Source organism: Octodon degus, unplaced genomic scaffold (genome assembly GCF_000260255.1).
Source record: "Octodon degus isolate 3935 unplaced genomic scaffold, OctDeg1.0 scaffold00021, whole genome shotgun sequence".
Classification (NCBI taxonomy): domain Eukaryota; kingdom Metazoa; phylum Chordata; class Mammalia; order Rodentia; family Octodontidae; genus Octodon; species Octodon degus.
This window is the reverse complement of record NW_004524597.1, coordinates 1,930,515-1,949,446: the sequence shown is the minus strand read 5'-3', so window position 1 is coordinate 1,949,446 and position 18,932 is coordinate 1,930,515. Positions and strand designations below refer to the sequence as shown.

At 38.9% G+C, this 18,932-nt stretch overlaps 1 protein-coding gene across 1 annotated transcript in view; it reads right to left on the bottom strand.

Annotated features, from left to right (window-relative positions):
• The window catches only part of Grin2a (glutamate ionotropic receptor NMDA type subunit 2A), a 452,129-nt gene that overhangs the window by 6,164 nt on the left and 427,033 nt on the right, over positions 1-18,932 (bottom strand). The window contains exon 13 of the mRNA XM_004627768.1: positions 3,560-3,798. Coding sequence (XP_004627825.1) covers positions 3,560-3,798 — 239 coding nt within the window. The remainder of the gene's footprint in view (positions 1-3,559; positions 3,799-18,932) is intronic.

The window sequence follows — 18,932 nt, the reverse complement described above, 5'->3', positions numbered from 1 at the left end:
TTTCTATTGACCCCCAGTGTGATCTATCCTAAAACATCACTGTTCTGTTTCTAGGCTCCCCACATTGCTCACTGGGAAGGAGTCTTGGTACCTACACCCAGGGCTTTGGCTTCACTATGTCTCGCACATTTCAGGAGACAACCATGGTGGTTCCCTTTGTACTGATGGTGGGCTTTTTATCTTTTGCTGAGTGGGAGGGAAAGCAGTTTAGAGAGAGCTTAAGAGCATCCCATAGACAAAAGAATTGGGGTTTTCTAAGTTATAATAAAAGACAATGTGGCTGGCAAGATAGCTCAGCAGACTGAAGTGCCTGCTTAGGCAAGCTTAGGCAAGCACAGGGACTGTCACTGAATCCCCGACACCACATGATGTACCAGCCCCACCCTAAGAGTGGGCTGAGATGGCCAGAGTCCAGACACAGTGGAACATGCCTATAATCCTAGTGCTGGGGAGGCTGAAAGTAGGAGGATCACCATGAGTCTGAGCTGTGTAGTGAGACCCTGCAACAATCAAATACATTTAAGAAAAAAAAAAGGAAGGTGCCATAGGTGTGTGAGAAGCTTGACTTCTGTGTTAAATAAACATCTTCTTTGAGTTCTGGCCATATCCCCTGGACATGCTAGTGGCCCACATGTATTTGGGTTAGTGTTTCTATTGTATTCATCAAGAGTTTCACAAAGACATGAAGGCCACAACAAGGGCTAATGTGCTTGCTGTGGAATGTGAAATGTCAGAGTTAATTGTATTAGCTGGATACTCAACCTGCTCTAAGAAGAAGTAGAGGTGGACAGATCTGGGCTCTGTGAGGAACAAACCTTCCTAAAAGAGATATAGATCTCCAAGTATTGGGTGTCAGCATTCTTAGAAGGAAGCTTAAACTCTGAAGTAGACTAGTGCATGTGACCCAATCATATGTGAACAGAACATTTCTCTTTTTCATCTATTTCATGGCTTTTTCTTGCCTGATGAGTGGAATGAGAAGAACCTTGTCCTTTTAAAGAAACAAAAGTGAAGTAAAAAACATCCCATTCTTAGGGGCCTCAGTTCCTCCATCCATGGGATAGGTGTGATCAAGTCAACCTCACAAGTATTGTGAGGACTAGAGATGGTACAGGAAACAAACCTGACTGAAGCAGGTATACTGCATGCCTGTTGGGAACTCACTGCTGCAGTGTGTGTGTGTACACCAAGAGTATCCATTCCTTTCCACATGTGCTATCTGTACTGTGTGAACTACATGTGTATAAGATGGCATATATATGAAGGTGTACAGGAGACAAGTTTTAGAAGTGGTGACAGTCCTTGATCAGACAGCAAGAACATTTTCTGATTTTGTTTTTACAAGCCAGAACCTGGCAGTATACATTAGGGGATTGATCCTACACTGAATTTCCCTAACGAACTAGAAAAGGAGGAAAATATTATTAAGAATGAGGCTTCCTTATCCATTAATATCAGCTTAACTTTAAAACACAAATGTGATTTGGGGAAGAGAGACAGAACTGTGACAGTGGCTGGGAGTGCCCAAAAGGGTACAGAACTTCCTGCACTTCTTTCAAGGCACTGGGGCCCTCTGCTCTTGGGAAGGAAAGGCCAAAGAGTAAATTCTTCCTGTTATGAAATGTTACCACAAAGCCTTCCTCTTCACTGCCTAGTTCCCTCCATTCCCATCCTTCAAGATGCTTGGAAAGGGAGTAAGGGATTTAGTTTATGTCATATAATGATGATTCTATCAACTTGACTTCCTTTATGGTCTCTCAGGCAGAGGCTACAGGCTTGCCCAAACAAGCAAGATTTACAAGTACATGCAACAGTATGCATTTGCTCAAGATAATCCCAGAATCATTTGGATATGAAAATCTTTTAGCAATTGGCTGCAAAAACTACTTTAAAGTTTGCATAATACCTAGTTATATGAATACATGTTGTTATTTTTAAGCAATCCATGTGTTTAGATGCCATCAAGCTAATTAAGAAAAATGCATTTGCACAGAACCCCGTTTGGAGCGAAATTGAACAGAGAAAATAAATCCTCTCCACTAAGCTATGTGTACTTTCCAAATCTCCACAGTTCTTAAAATTACCAGATGCTGAGAATATACAAATTTACTTTAAAGCAATTGTTTTGTTTCTCCAATAAACATTAGCATATGAGATAAGATGTTTTTAACTGAGCAATTTTCACCGTGTTTCAAATCCTAATTCATTAAGCTCTTCATGGGTGAAAAAACAAACACCAAAGTGGGCAAATGGAATAACAAAAATAAAGAGATAAATGAGAGGTAGGAAGATACATGCACAGAGCATTTGCATGTGCTTGTATCATACTACGTTTCAGTGATTAAGCCAAGTTTCATGTGTGGAATGTGCATATTTTTGAAGTATGAAGTGCATCAGATCTTTTGTGTTGCTTGTATCTGATGTTTTTAGTTTGGGGGAAAGTGAAGGTTTTTACTGGTGCCAGACTATCTAGATTGAAATCCTGTCTCCACCTTATGACCGAGCAGTCTGGGGCAATTCTCTTAGCATTTACCTTTGAATTTTGCCACTTGCAATCTACAGCCAATATTCATATCCACCTCATGCTTTGTGCATTAAATGAAATGAAGTATATGAAGTTCACCTATTGTGCCTGGCTCATACTCATGCTCCATAAATACAATATCAGCATTTCCAGGATAATTACCGTTATTGATGAACTATGTCACATATACATTGGTGGTGACACACATCCCATAATGTTCTCTCTTAAGCTGCACATAGTTGACCATTCCATGTGTATCTATGCTTGTGTAGGGTGGTTTGTGTGTGTGATTGTTGTTTTATGTATGTGCATTTTCTTCTGGTACTTTTCACTTCTGTTTCAGTTCAAGTCTTTGCTGAGTTGCACGTACTTTTTGTGTTTTGTTAGAGAGGTGTGTACATTACATAGCATTTCATGTAGACTGCTTTGTTTCCCATGTTCAGGTGCAACACATGCTCAAATTATTACATCCTGCACAGTTTGGTGTATCTGGGTGCTCATGGCACAGACCACAGATGAAGGCTTTATTTGGCCCCCATTTTTCATAGAATTAGTCATTAATATTGAAAAATTGAGAGACTTTCCATTCATGCAGTTAATACTTTTGAAAACTAGGACCCTGATAGTATTGGCTCTAATGTCTATAAGATAATACATAACAGGGACTGCATGTAGCTGAACCCTTTGTGGGTAAGCATGGCACTACTTGCCACTGTCTCATATTCTATGTTGCTCCCTTACTTTGATATCTGGGTTCAGCTACTGTGTTTCATCTCATTTGCAGCATTCACCTCATTTCCTTCCCACTCTGCCCATTTCCATTCCCCTCCCGGTTCCTATAGTCCTCTGAGTTTGCATTTGCTGGTTTATGCAAGAACAAAGTCTTGATGTCCTTCTGGCAAACTTACAGAGAAGGGAAGTGCGGGGAAATCATGGAGACCCCCAAAAGAACTGTGAAATGCCTGATTCTCTGAAATCCCAGGCCTTTTCTGAACCTGTATGTTGCATGAGAAAGTGACTGTCAGCAGTACTGACCCTGCTGATGGAGAAGAGCAGCCCGGGCCGGTCGGAGCACACGCCCGTGAAACAGAAGCGTAGCTTCCAGTAGAAGAGGTGCTCCCAGATAAAGGTGATGAGGCTGAGGGCCATGGCCGCTGCCAGCATGTAGAACACGCCTGCCATGTTGTCGATGTCCAGCTGGCTGCTCATCACTTCGTTCTTCTCGTTGTGGCAGATGCCCGTGAGCCACAGAGTCTCCAGCTCCTCCATCTCACCTGCATAGACACAACCCCCACAGGCAGTGAGCACCACAGCGTGTGCTTTGGGGCAGACACTTTGGGGTTAGGGACAGACACGTGTGACCTTAAGGTTGCTGAGCTCCCCTGGCCTCTGGTTGCCCACTGGTTGACTGTAGTGATAACACCACCTGCCTAATAGCATTAGAGAGAGGATAAAATTAGATAACATATCCAGATGACAAGTATGGCACAGTTCTTGGATGGATTTGTCTTTGGGGGTAATTATGCTGTTTTCTTCTTGCTTTCCCCATCCCTGTGGCCCATACTCACCCATACTCAGAGGAAAACAGCAGCGAGGATTAACCAGAAGCATGTTACACAAGAAAAATTTCATGTCAATTGTCATTTCATCATTTATTAGTTCTGTGACCCCAGAGCCACAGTTATCCTGCTTGTAAAATGGGGTAGAGCAGTAGTGCATACTTCCCAGAGTTGTGGTGTGGGGGGGGATGTATATATACATAGACATACATATATATGTATGTATCACAGAAATACCTGGTTCACAGTAAGTTCTCAGAATCACGACCTTTGCTACTACTTATTTAATGAAGAAACCTCCTAGAGCATCCCTGCCATGCAGGAGTTCTCACATAAAGTACTTCATCTCTGTAGAACATCCAGCGTTACTCCAAGAAGTTAACCAAGAGCAGCATGCTTAGGGCACACCACTTTAGTTGGAAAATATGTCTTTGGCCCTAAATTATACTTTGCAAACGGAATAGATTCACATTTCAGTAGGCAATTAGAGAGGCGGGTGGCTTTTTTTCAGTGAAAAAAAATAAAAATGTAGACATGCTCACCATCATTTTCTCTCTTTTATGTGCATTTTAACCAGTCACTTTTTAGGAGAAATTCTCAGATATAGATGTCTAGTGGTTACACTAACTGTCTAGAAGCCACTGAATTATGGCACTTAGACTATTATTCAGCTTTTAAATTACCTTTTAATGATGCTGATCATCCAAAATGTATATAATATTAAATGAAAAGAATGACTACATTGTATATGAATGTGTATAAGTGATCTTTAAGATGCAGTAAAAGGTATTTGAAAAAAATAAATAGTGCATATGTTTTTATTGATTCTCCTTTTAAAGGTTAATTGTTATCATTGACTTTATATTGGTGTCTTTATTTTTATGAAATTATTACAGTTAATTTTTGGTTTGCTCTCACTCTTGAATGAGTTTAACATAAGAATCTAAGTTGATAATGATTTTCCTTTGGCCTTCTGAAGATATTATTAAGTTTTCTTCTGATCCGGACTGCAAAAAGTGGCTAATCTCCTCCTTGTCCTTACTTTCTGCTCAATCTATATTTCCTCTTGAATTATTTTTGAGGCTGTTATTTTGTTTTTGGTGTGAAATGTAAGTGTGGATTTGTCTTACTTGGGCTTTGAACTCAGTGTAATTCTTCACTCTGATAACTCACAACTTAGACTCTGACAAAAATCCCATGTATTATCATTTTAAATATTAACTCTTCATCCTATCCATTTTCCCCATCATCCCTCTCTCAGCTTTCCCCTAACTCTGGCAGTCACAGGTCTTTTGATTGTCTGTATGGTTTTGTCTTTTCCAGAATGCCATAGAGTTGGAATCATGTGTATGGAGCTGATTTCTTCTACTGAGTGATATGTGTTTGCAGATCCTCCATGTGTTTTCCTGGCTGGTTGGTTCAAGTTTAACCACCAATAATATTCCATGGTCGAGAAGTACAATTCACTCATCCATTGACATATTAAAGGATGTCTTTGTTTCTTCCAACTTTGGACAATTACAAATACAGTTGCTATAAACATAGGCGTAAATTTTTTGATAGACATATTTTCTTCTCTTTTGGGTAAAAATCTAGGCCTGGAACATTATTGCTGGGTTGCATGGGAAGAGTATGTTTTACATTGTAGGAAACTCTATTCCCAGCAACTGGACCATTTACAAGTAAGAAAATAGAGTTTTATTGTTCCACCTTTTCACCAGTACTGCATAGTGTTTTTTTTTCTTTTTTTTTCTTTTTTTTTTTTTTTTTTTGTATTTAGGACAGGATGTACAGGGTATACAGGGTCTCACTGCATAGATGGGACTCACAGTGATCCTCCTGTTTACAGTCTCCCAAGTGCTGGGATTACAGACCACCACACCCAGTCTCACTCACCAGCTCAGTGTGCCCCAGGGGTAGGGCCTGCACAGCACACTGGGGATCGAACTCCCAGCCTGTGCATCTAAGCAGACACTTGAATCTGCACAGCTATTTGGCTGGCCCTGCATAGTATTTTCAGTGTTGGGATTTTTCCATCTTAATAGAGATGTGGTATTACTTGATTGTTTTATTAGCAATTCTCAAATGACTTGTGATAATTATTTTGTTTTACTGTAATTTTTCTTTAATATTCTAGACTTTCTCATTGTACTCTCTGGGTTATTAACTTTGACTTAATATTTTACATGCCCTATTTCTTTGGGCTATAGTTGGGTGATTCCCAGTGATTCCCTTTTCTAGTTCATTTATTCTTTCATTGGTAATGTTTAGTTTTATGTCTTAATTTAATTAATTAACAATCATTTTTGAGAAAAGGTCTTGCTGTGTACTCCAGGAAGGTCTTGAACTCACCATGTATCCCAGGGTGATCTCAAATTTTTGGCAATCCTCCTGCTTCAGTCTCCCAAGTGCAGGGATTATTGGCATGCACCACCACATCCAGGTTGTGCTTTAATTTTAATCTGTTCAGCTGAGATATTCATTTGGATTTTATACAGTTCTGCCTGGTTTTTATCATAACACCCTGTTATTTTATTATAATTTTTAAAACTTTTATGCATTTAATCATTTGAAACCTGTAATCTTACAGATCAGTGTTTGTGCTTCTTATTTTTCTGTCTGCTGTGCACCGAGCCTCATGTTAGGTGGGTTCCCTTGTGGCACTTAGGACTTCTGATCATGAGTTGATCCTCTGCAGAGGTGCTTTGCCACTAAACACCATGGTCTCCTAAGAACACTGGGTTATATAAATGTTCTACAGAGGATTTCTTGGTTTGCTTCTGCCACAGCTCCAGGGGCTTTCAGTGTACAAGTTTTTTTTATGAAAAATTTTCCACGCAACTTTTGCTGCACCATTTGAGTAGCATACATTTGGATTCCCATCCTCTTCTGTGTTTCAATTTCTCACTCAGTGCTTCAAACAGATGGCTAACCCCCTTGCATTTTCTTCACTTTGATGGACAGAAATTTTCCTAGTTTCCTTTCCACAGACTAAATGACTCACTGAAGGTCTCAGATTTGTTAATCAGAAAGGAAAAAAGTATACATATTTATGAGAGAAAAAAATAGGAAGCTTATCCCTCTTAACAAGTTCTTCACACACAAAGAAGGGTGCTGGTTTATCAGTGGTGCTGGCAAAGGTTTTGGGAAGAGGACTCTTCATTCCATCCTTTTACAATGCTTTCACAGTCATAAATGTCACTGAAGACTAGAATATTATTTCACTGTCCACCCAATACCAGGAATTTATCCAAATCTTTGTGTTCACCAACCAGGTGCCTCAAATGTTACATAATTATTGCCTCACCTTGCAAAACCTCCAGAGGCATGTCTTTCAAAATACAGCAGGCTGTTGACTTTCCCCTCCCTTTGGAGCTTGTGAGGACAAAAAAATGGGTCTTCTTCCTGTGACTCATAATGTCCCAGAACACCCTTTCTTTGGTGTTGTCCCGAGAGACAGCCAAGTTTACAAGCCTGTAACAGCGATAGTCTGGCTATATGAAACAGCACCTTGTTCTTTTCAGGATGTAGATATGAAAGAATTTTCCTATGCTATGCTTTTTGCCCAAACAACACTTCGCTTTAGCACAAGTCAATGTGATAAACCAGACCCAAATTCCAAAAGCAGAGCGAATTCACATTTCTCAAGACCAATTACAGCCTGCTCCAGTCATTTTCCAGTTAATCATTTCCTGCCTTGTGGCCCTCCTTGACTAGTATACTGAACTGCAGTTCAAATAGTTTCTTATTTCATTTTAAATTTACTCAAGTATATTGTAATCTCCTTGAGGGAGATCATGGGCCATGTTTTATGGTTTTGATATTTCTCATGGCCTGCAGCACATAGTAAGCATTGAATCCATACTTCCTATTTCCTTTTTTTTTTTTTTTTTTTTTTTTTTTTTTTGCTTTTTTGTTTTCTGATATCTCCGGGCTTGAATGGAGCAGGACTGAAAAATGCTCAGTCCTGCCCAGTGGGTTTTCCTGCCACACTAATACAGGAAATATAGAGCAAAGGAGACTGTGGCAGTGGGCTTGGGAGTCAGCCTGGGACGTGTACTTGCCCATGGATGGGCATCGAATGCCACCTTATATCTGGTCATCTGAACAACCAATTTGAAGACAACAATAAGCAATATAACAACCTTTGCTGAATTCTTATCATCTTGTTTAGTGAAATTTTGCATCATTTCTAATATTGTTTTAGTATTTTTATTCTCTTTCAAATATAAATTTTATTTTATTTTTTCATTGATTTTATTGAGAAAGAAATAGCAATGAGACAGTTTCAAAACAGGTTAGTAGGACAGTTACAATAATTAATACATTGCATATTGTTGTCTTTGTAGTAGTTATTCATAGTACAAGATGCAGGCATGATATCTTGTGTAAACACTATTATTACAAATCTTTCTTCTCATTGAACTAAGAGAAAGTAGCTGTATAGCTATCCTAACTATTTTGTTGTACAGATATATATTTTTTCACTACAAAATGGTCCTTCATTATAGCCCTCTTTTTTATTTAGTTTTGTCAGAGATGGGTATTCATTGCCATTCAAATATTGAAGGTATGTGAATTCAGCAAAATAATCCAGTATAGTCCAATAGTCCATAATAGTAGTGGGTTACCCTTAGGGCTGGCAATGTCAGAAGTTGTTCACTTGAGCCTTTTGCAGCTCAGCATATTAATATGGCCTTACTTTTTATACATCATGTTTATACTTTTCTGATGCATAAAAATAAATTTTAAAAAAGAGGAGTAGCTTTGTGAAGCTCATCCCACCATCGGATTTTTCCAAACAAAGTGGTCACTGGCTTTTTCCATGTTATCTTGTGACCTAAGGCTGGTAAATGGGACAATTAAACTTCTTTTCTGGAGTGGACTCATCCTTGCCATGAAGACATGAGCTAAGTGGTCTCCTGAAAGGAGATGGAATCTTGCATTGACCCAAAACTTGCTTTGGGTTTACAGCCCTCTACATAATTTGCCTTTCCCTTCCTGAGATTTGTCCTTACATAGGACTCCAAGCCTTCTCCTTTTCTATTTATACCTCTAATGACAGAGAGCTCACAAACATGTGCAGATCTCCTCTGCACCCCTGGGAAGTGATATGTGTTTGAGAAGGCCTTCCTATATCCGTCTTCAAGGCAGATGTTGCCAGCCACAGGTATCTCTGCTGAACCTTGCGCTTTACTCCATGTCAAGAAAGACTGTGAGTCCAGGACATAGCGCAGCAGTCACATCCTGCTCTTTTTCTTATGTTGGCAGCATTGAGAGATAGGGAGTTGAGGTTTCAAGAGTTAAGATCCAGGGAGATACAAAATCCAACAGGAAACAAAATAGCACAGAGAAGCCAGGGAATACTGTGTGTGGGTCTCGGGCTTGCTTCCATTGGTTGTTTGGGTGATGCTGCAGGAGGCTGCTTGAAGTACACAGCTTGGTACAAGCAAGATACATGGTTCAGGCTGATGTACAAGCACAAGGATTGCCACATTATCCATCCACTCATAAGATAGAAGCTGTTCACTTCATATTTGCAAAAAGGGATAAATGAAAATTCACAAGGCATACCACCATCACATCACAAGAAAGAGCTTTAGAGGTAGAAAACACTAGAATGAGCTACAAAAGGAAGTACCTGCTCTGGAAGATTTGGGGGATAATATCATATATCACATATGATATGTCATATCATATTGTCCACATAATCACAGAAAGGTAGTATGAAAATCAGCACCCAAGTCATACAGCCTGTGTTTAATTCTTGCCTTCCACAAGTACTGTCTATCTGACTTTGGGCCAGGTAACCTATTTATCTGTTCACCCATCCATTATCTATTTCACATTATTTTACAAACATACCCAAAATATACTAGTTCAGGCATTGTACTAGAGTTTTCAAATTTAACCCATGTGACCCTTATATCAACTTATAATGACTCATCTAACTACTACAATCATTTACCGATGAGGACACAAAGCAGAGAGGGTAGGGAACCTGCTCATTCTCTCTGAGCTCCAATTGCAGCATAAACCAACTGGGGCTACAGAAATTTCTAACCTCACTGTAGACTTGTTAGACTTTAATGCAACCTGTGTACAGTGTCTATCATGCATGAATTAATTACTCTAAACATTTCTGGGGAGAGTATTGTCAGTGTATCGGGCAAAAATTCTGGAAGGTGGAGTGGGCGACTCCCTCTTCTACCCTTCAACTCAGGCAGCTGTGAGCCCAGTAATGCATGCCCAAGGCAAGGGCTCAGGCCTCCCAGAAGACTGCAGTATCCAAAGTAACTGAAATCAGCTCCTCATTTGGATGGAGACTCATCCTTAGTGCTTCCAGAGGGAGAGCAGTTGCTTTTCAGATTAGATTTCATTCTATTCTGTAAGAATGGCTGAGAGCTGAGGGGGTTGCTTCAGGAAAGGCTTGCCTAGCAAGCCATGCAATGTGCCTTCAGATCTCCCAAACATTTTCCCCTTGAGGTTAGTTGTGAAAAAAAATCATTTTGAACCTGCACGCTTTAGGCTTTGACCTGGCCTGAGAATTTGCTGAAACACTGTTCTTTTTTTAAAAAAAAATCAGCCCCCACAAATAATTTTGCAGGCAGATATCTACATATTTTTTCTTAATTTCTGGCCAGAACACCTGATCCTAGGCTGTGTTTGTAGCCAGAGAGATGGTATATGGTTTTGAAAAGCTAGATTTGATATTCTTCTCTGTTTCTGGTCAAGAAAGCCAATGCTTTTTTGGCTCTCCAAGGTCTTTGTGTTTTTCTTTTCTTTACTCATATATTCATTCATTCATTCATTGGAAAAAGGATAGCTCTAAGGCATACATATTTTTGTATAGAGATTAGTAACTTGTAATCTTGCCCTCTAAGGCTCAGGGTCCTCTGGAACACAAATGATGTTTTCTAGTCATGAAAACAAGCAATTACAGTACGATGAGAAGACTATATTTGTATCGGACTAGAAGCAGGAAAGATACGGTGTGCCTGAGATCACAGAGTAGTTTAGAATTTCCAGAAAAGAAGATGGGATCAAAGGATGGGCCTAACAGGAAAGAGCTAGATTAAAATGATTCAGCTTTTGAGCCAAGGAGTTTGGAACACCCTGAGAAGAACAGCACTACTGAAGGCACAGGGAATTTCCCGGCCTAGTGGATGGGCCCAGGTTTCTGCAGTTTGGCTGTTTCTTGGTGAACCCAAGATTCTGCAGTTGCTGCCCTTTTTTCTTCAGTGTTGGCCCTATGATGAACCACTTGGTTTCTCTTCACATGTAACATAAAATGGGCTGTCACAGATGTGGTCAGGGATGGCTCATTCTGATTGCAAAGGTGTTATCCTATGGAGGAAAAGCACTAGCAAATTCGATCACATTGACAAAATCACTATTACAGTCCTATCCTTATCGTGGAAGAAAGCAGAACATGAAGAGCAAGCTGTTCTGCTCCCAGGACTTGTGGTTCTAGGACTTGTCATAGAACAAACCCATTTTCTAGTAACTACTGAAGTGAATCCCTTGTAAACTGTCAATATTACCACTGCTTGTAATAATTTTCTTTCGTATACATGCCGCACAGTATAGGCTCGGAAGTCTCTGCCCTCAAAAAGCTTTCTGTCAATATACAGGGATTCGATATGACATCATTCTTTCTCCTACCTAACATCTTTGCTACAGAATTTGTCACAGGACAGCATAACCATCACTTGTTTCTGTGTGGTCATCAATGGGAGATGAGTTTGCTTAGGGATGGAATTCTGTCTTATGCCTCTTGTTTTTCTGAGCCACAATACAAGTCTTAGCACATAGCATGTGACCTATAAAACCACACAAACTGTAAATGACCTAAGGGTCCTCTCTTCTTCATTAGTCTGTGATCCACTATCTGAAGCCCAGTAAGAGCCCTGGAGATGAAGAATCTGGGGGTCCCAAGGAAAATGGTCAAGAAGAGTCTCTGGAACCTATAAGTCAAAGATAACTCTTGGACCATGTGTGCTCCAATCAGAGATGTTAGGACTGGAATCTGGTGGTTCCCACAGGGAACTCAGTGCCTTCTATTTCTGAAAGAAGTCAGAATGATGTTGCTGATTCCACTAGGATTTTCTCTGAGCACCAAGGGAAGAACTGACTCTATTTCCATTCTCTTTCATGTCTTGCCCAGGAGTTGGGCATTTTGAGTTTCAGAAACACAACTGAAATTGGAAACAGCAATGCAATAATTTTCTTTGTGGGAAAACTAGGGCTGAGAATCACATCAGGCTCATGTTCTCAATGAGAATAGGCTCAGAAACAAAGCTTTCATCCTAGAAGTGAGAATGATTTGAAGTCTGCACAATTGGGCCAAGTTTTCTCTCTGCCCTGTTTCCTTGCATATGAAATAAAGCTTCTGATCAAATCTGAAGATATAATTTGTGTCGTTGGAGCTGAGGAAGGTCAGCTAAGCCATCTAACCATTGTCCTTGAGGTATTAGCTTCATTTATGGTATATTATGGATTCAAGAACACATGAGTTAAATTTATTGTTTTAGATGTGATTGGGGGCAACTACACTTTTTTCTGTGGCTGTTCCATTCCGTAAAGTTTTCCTCAAAAGAACAACTACCACCCCAAACCAAAGAACACAACAAATGCATCTGACAGATAATATTAAAAATGAAGCCCCTGGGACTATAAATAATATTCTGGAGCCTCTGGCCTCTGAACCCCTGATCTCAGCATGTCACTGGTGTATTTGCTGAAGAGGAGAAATACCTTAGATGTTGGTGGTGATGGAGGAACAAGATTTAGGACACAAGTAGACTGAATTGGAAAATAAATATTCCTTATTCAAATGTCAGAATATTCCATTTCTGTATAGTGCTGAGAAGTCACAAAACTAAAATAAAAATAGGGCTAGGCTTAAACGTATCTAGCTAGATGCAGAGACAAGCTGGCTTTAGCATAAATGTTTCTTCCTCACCACCTTCCAACTGAGGTTTCTGCTCCCTGGATGAAGTTTCATTGCTGCTTGTCACCATCCTGGCTGGAATCATAGGCCATAGGAACAACAGCACACACTGAAACTGGAGCATTTAATGCTCACAGATTCCCAACCTGTATCTCCTGGAGGAGACAAATGAAAAGGGGAAGAGAAGATTGGGCTACTCCATCAAACAATGGACATGATCATTTGGAGAGAAAGAATTCCCTGAGGACTAAAGAGAACTTGCGGGAAGTCAATGAAATCTTGTGTATACAAGACTATTTGGAGTCAGCTTAGCCAATATGCCTTTCACAGATATAGAGGGTCAGGCTCACATGACTTAAAAGCCAGATAAATGTCAGAGCATTAATGAATTAACAGTAACTTTCTGACATGCACTTTTTCTTAATTAATTATTCCCCAAATCCTATGACTCATAAAGGCGTGAGGGCTTTTTAATATCACAACAGGGTCCTCATGCTTTAAAAGATTGCAGATATAAGAAAAGAAATCATGATAGCAATAATCTCATACCCAATACCAAGAAATATTTCCTTTCCTTCCGCAAATAAAATGACCTCACTGCTTTTTAATTTCTTTTTTTTTTTTATTGAAGTGTTGAAAACAAACTCCCAGAGACTATAAAATCCATAAGCAAAATAGATCACTTCCATTTTATTTGTATTCCTCACTGCCTAGGACAGGACAGAGATTTTAATGGATACAAGAGATGGAACAAGGAGAGGAGAAAGAGAAGAAAAGAAAGAAAAAAGAGAGGGTTAGAATACAAGGGGACAGAGATAGAGAGAAACAGATCTTCACAGAGAGGATTCTGCAACTGTTTGTCCCAGTATCATCCCTCAGTCGAAGAAAAGGGACACTTTCTGTTTCTTTTTTTTTTTTAACAAAAGAAGGTGAATAGTAGGAAAAAGTAAGAATTGCTATGCTAATCCAAAACATAGATTTAAGATAAAAATTATTTTAAAAGCACAGTGTTATATTCTACATTGATCGAAGCTAAAAAATTATCTTAATCTTTTTATTAATTTTGCATAGGTTCTTACCACAGAGTTCAGACTTGTAGTGGTATGCCTATCTCAGCTTCCCCAGTGCTGGGATTATAGGCATGTACCATCACGCCTGGTTTTGGTGGCCTGCATGACATGCAGTACCAGGGATGAAACCCGGGTCCTTGCATTCTCCAGGCAGGTGTTTAGACCACTGAGCTATCTCCCTAGCCCCAAAGCTAAAAATTTTGATGATGCATTTTGCACAAAGAAATATATTTGTTTATATTTGCTTGCTTGTGTTACTACTTGATTAAGACAAAATTGTCAAAAGCAATTGAACAAAAGCATAGTGAGGGCTGGTGAGATAACTCAGTGGAATAAGAACTTGCTCAGGCAAGCACGGGGACTGGGATTCGAATCCCAGGACCACATCCCGTGCTAGTACTGCCCCCAGGCGCACTAAACAGACCACTGAGACCAGGTGTGGTGGTGAGTGCCTATAATCCCAGTGCTTGGGAAGCTGAGAACAGTAGGATCATTATGAGTCTGATCTGCATAGTGAGATCCTATACCAAATACATACAAAAATAAAAATAATAACTGTAGTGAAAGATTTTTACAGGAGGCTTATGGTGAGTATAAACAACCATTAAAGTAAAAAAGAAACAAAATCCATGTACAAAAATTCAAGAGTAAAGATAAGTAGAAAATGTATAAAGGCATCTATTTCAAAAGCCCTTCTGTAGGGTGATTCCCAACAATGGTTCTCGAAATTTAACAAGCATACCAATTATGCAAACATTTTGTGAAAATGTAGATTAGAAGCCTGATGTGATTGTGCATGCCTGTAATCCCAGCACTCAGGAAACCAAGGCAGGAAGATCACTGTGAGTTTGGGGCCAGCCTAGATTACAAAATGAGACCTTTTGTAAAACATGCAAAAATAACGAAAGAAAGAAAGAAAGAAAGAAAGAAAGAAAGAAAGAAAGAAAGAAAGAAAGAAAGAAAGGTGGTGGTATGAAGACTGAGCTATAGTTTAAGAAAACTCTCAGCTTTCCCTCTGATGGAAAGGTTCCTCTGAGCTCCGCTCATTTCTCTCAAGTCTGAAGTACTAGATGAGGTGGGACCATGGTCAGGGACAACTGGGAGTATATATGGGGAGAGGAAAGCAATGTGGGGCCGACACTCCTGAATCATAGGGCTTCATTCTACTGACACATTAAAGGTCAGATTATATGAACTAAGGTCACAAGTCTGTGATTATGCTGGGGAATAAAATGAGATCTCCAAATTATTGGTTATGATGATACGACAACATATGACCCCGCAGCCCTGATAAACAAACCTAGAGTTCACTTATGCAAAATGTGCTTTAACTCTGACATATGAAGCAGAGAAAGCACAATACACGGTGAACTGGAGGAGTCACCTGCACTGCTTGTGGGCATATAAACTGGTGGAAATATCCACTAAAGCTGAATATATGAACACTCGATAATCCATCAACTTCACCCTAAGGTATATCCCCCAAGCAATAAGTGACTATGTGAATACACAGCAAATATGTACTAGGATGACAAGGTGGATAAAAAAACACAACGTTTGAAAATCCTCATCAATATCAAAATGGTTAAATAAATTGTGGCACATTGGTGCAATGGCTACCATGCCACAGTGAAAAATAATGAGCTATGGTTATAGGTAGGCTTTACTAATGTCATAAAGGCATAAGTGAATATATGTTTTATTACCTTACCATTTACTTGAAGTTTACAAGGAGATAAAACCAATCCATGGTTACAGAGGGCAGAATGATGGTTACTTTAGGTGAAATTATTGTCTGGTAGGGGCCATAAGAGAGCTTTCTGGGTTCATGTTCTATATCTTAAGATATATTAAGGTATAATCTGGATGGTAGTTGTGCAGTTTGTACAAAAATTAACTAGGCATTAGGTGTGTGGAACACAGTGAATGTGTGTTGTAGATCACAATGACAAAAAGGAAAAAAGGATCAGGTGTCAGTATGAGATGGCCTTTTATTTGGGAGTAAAGAAGTGATAACAAAGAAAGTAAAAAAGGAAACCACAGACTTTCTAAATCAGAGAGAGAAAAAAAATCCTTTTTTTTAAAAAAAATGTAAGATTTCTTTACAAAGAGAAAATACTTTCAAGAATAAAAGAGGAACTATGTTTAGTTAAATTCTTCCACATCGTTAAAATTATCTCAAAGGAACCTGTTTTACTTTTATCATTTAAACCAGAGATCAGAAATATTTTTCTATAAAAGGCCAATTAAATATGCTCAGCTTTATGACCATGTAATCTCCATCACAAGCGGTCCTCTCAGCTGCGGCAGCCCAGAAACAACCCAAGCCAAGCAGCACGTGACCTGCACGGCCGAGCTCCGAAGAAACCTACTTCCACAAATGCGCAAGGGGCAGGGTGGGTCACAGCACAGAGAACTCTGATTAAGCAATCAAACAATAATCTCTTTAAAAGTTATGAATGAATGAGAGCACTCCCCCGCTGATGGAGGCCCTCAACATTGTTGTCATCCACACTGACACAGTACACAGATTTTGATGGATATTGCCTGATGCTATTGTCATACATTATATCATTCAATTTTGTGTCCTTATAACCCACAATTTAAGGAGAAAGTGGCCCTTAAAAAGGTTTGTGAATGTTCCTAAAATCATAGAGCTAAGAAACAGCAGCTTTCATATTTGACCTTAAGGATTCTATATCCTTGTTGCTACATTAATTATGCTCTTCCATGACATTACAACCAAAGCTTTAATAAGTACAAAGTATGTAAAATAAGCACTACACTTAATATATAAGAATAAATGGTCAAAGTGAGGAACATTACAGTGGAATGTGTACCTTTATTACAGGACAAGACACATTCCTCTTATTCTTCCCAAAAACACTCCCCATCACTTCAAACACACTTATCCCACCATTCTGGCCACTTTCTGAGGCAGTTCTGGAAGTGCTTTTTCATGAGTGTCTTTATGAGTTATGATAAAAAATGAGGTGCTATCTCCATGTGCCATTCAAGGAAAAGAGAGGCGTGTAAACACGACAGTGTCTTTGTCCACCTTACTCACCAGTTCTGGCACTGTGCAGCTCTTCGCTCTCTCTCAGCCAAAATAACCATGAAATATTGTCAATCCAGTCAGGACATCAAGGCAGCCCCAGGAGTACAACTGGAGACACTGACAAAAGAGCACTTCTGGAATTGCTTCAGAAAGTAGCAAGAATAATGGCTTAAGTATGTTCAGTCATCGCATTTCAGTCTTTTGGATAAGATCAAGTGTAGTATGTTCAAAGAGAGGGGGAGTTTTTTGAAGAATAATAGTAATGTGCATTGTACTGAAACTTTTTAAAAATTTAAATACATACCATATTTTTCAGCCACACCTTGGATTTGAGAGAATTTAAATTGAAGCAGCATTGAGATAGCACATAATATTTTCTAAAATAGCAAAAAGAACTATAATACATAATGCTGACACATTGTTATAAAAGTGGTAAAAAAAAAAACCTCATTATTATTAGCCCTTTAGAAGGGAACCATTTTTGGACAATTATATGACACTATATATGGAGACTCCTGTAGATCTTTTTGGCCATTAACCATTCAAATACCATATTTAAGGGTTGTTACAAACAGATAATTCCAAAGAATACACGTACACAATTGGCACAAAAGTTTTCACCCACAAAATACCAAAACCTTTAACATAGAAAAATAATGTGATAAAAAAGGGGGGCTGGGGAGATGGCTCAGTGGAATAAGTGCTTCCCTGGCAAGTGCAAGGGCATGAGTTCAATCCCCAGTTCCTCAAAAAAAAAAAAAGAAAGAAAGAAAGAAAGAAAGAAAGAAAGAAAGAAAGAAAGAAAGATAATATGATGATTTCTGATTTAATAATGACAACATATTATGTAAAAATTAAAATATGGTGAGTAGCAAATTATATAGCAACATAAAATATTTATCAGATGATAAGTGAAAATAGATATAAAGGTATATAGAACCCAGAACTATAATTGTTTAAAGAAATATGTTCTCAACTAACAGAGACCAGGAACTAATATATAGATTAAGAACAATTATGTAAAGGTAGTAGATCAAGGTAAATTTCCATATATGTACATGAAAATATACAATCACATAGAAATATCTTTTATATGTATGCATAATTGTATAGATGGTTATATATCCATATATAAGTATGAGGCATGATTAAAAATGTGAATGTTTAAATTTTTAAAAATGTATTAACAGTGAAAGACACATTGCAATTAGTCTTTCTTAAATATCCCAGACCATTTGAACATTTGTAGCCATCATTCTTGCCAGTTTCTGAAGCAGTTCTGGAAGTCCTCTTTCATGAGTTTCTTCAGTTGCACAGTCATGGCTTCCTTGTTTTCCTGGATCTGTTCAACCTGCATACCTGTCATGGTCATTTTGAATTTGGGGAAGAGCCAAACATCGTACAGTGTCAAATCCCATGACTGGGTGGATGAGGTTACACCATGACATTTGATGTGCCTGTCACTCTGTCGGACTCACCATATTTTTTATCAAAACTTGTGAAAACATTCATCAACAAGGACTTCTAAAACCACTTCAGAAAGTGGCAAGGGTACTGGAATAAGTGTGCTTTGAAGTAAGGGGAAGTATTTTAAGGGGGATTAATGATAACTTGCCTTTTATTATAATAAGTTTTTCAAATTTAAGCATTCAGCATTTATTTTGATCACCCCTCTTACATACTGCCTTTCCAAATAAAAATTTTAAACACTGTTGACTGAATGGGGCTTTGGGTCCACTGCTTACCCGACCTGTGAATGGAGCACAGA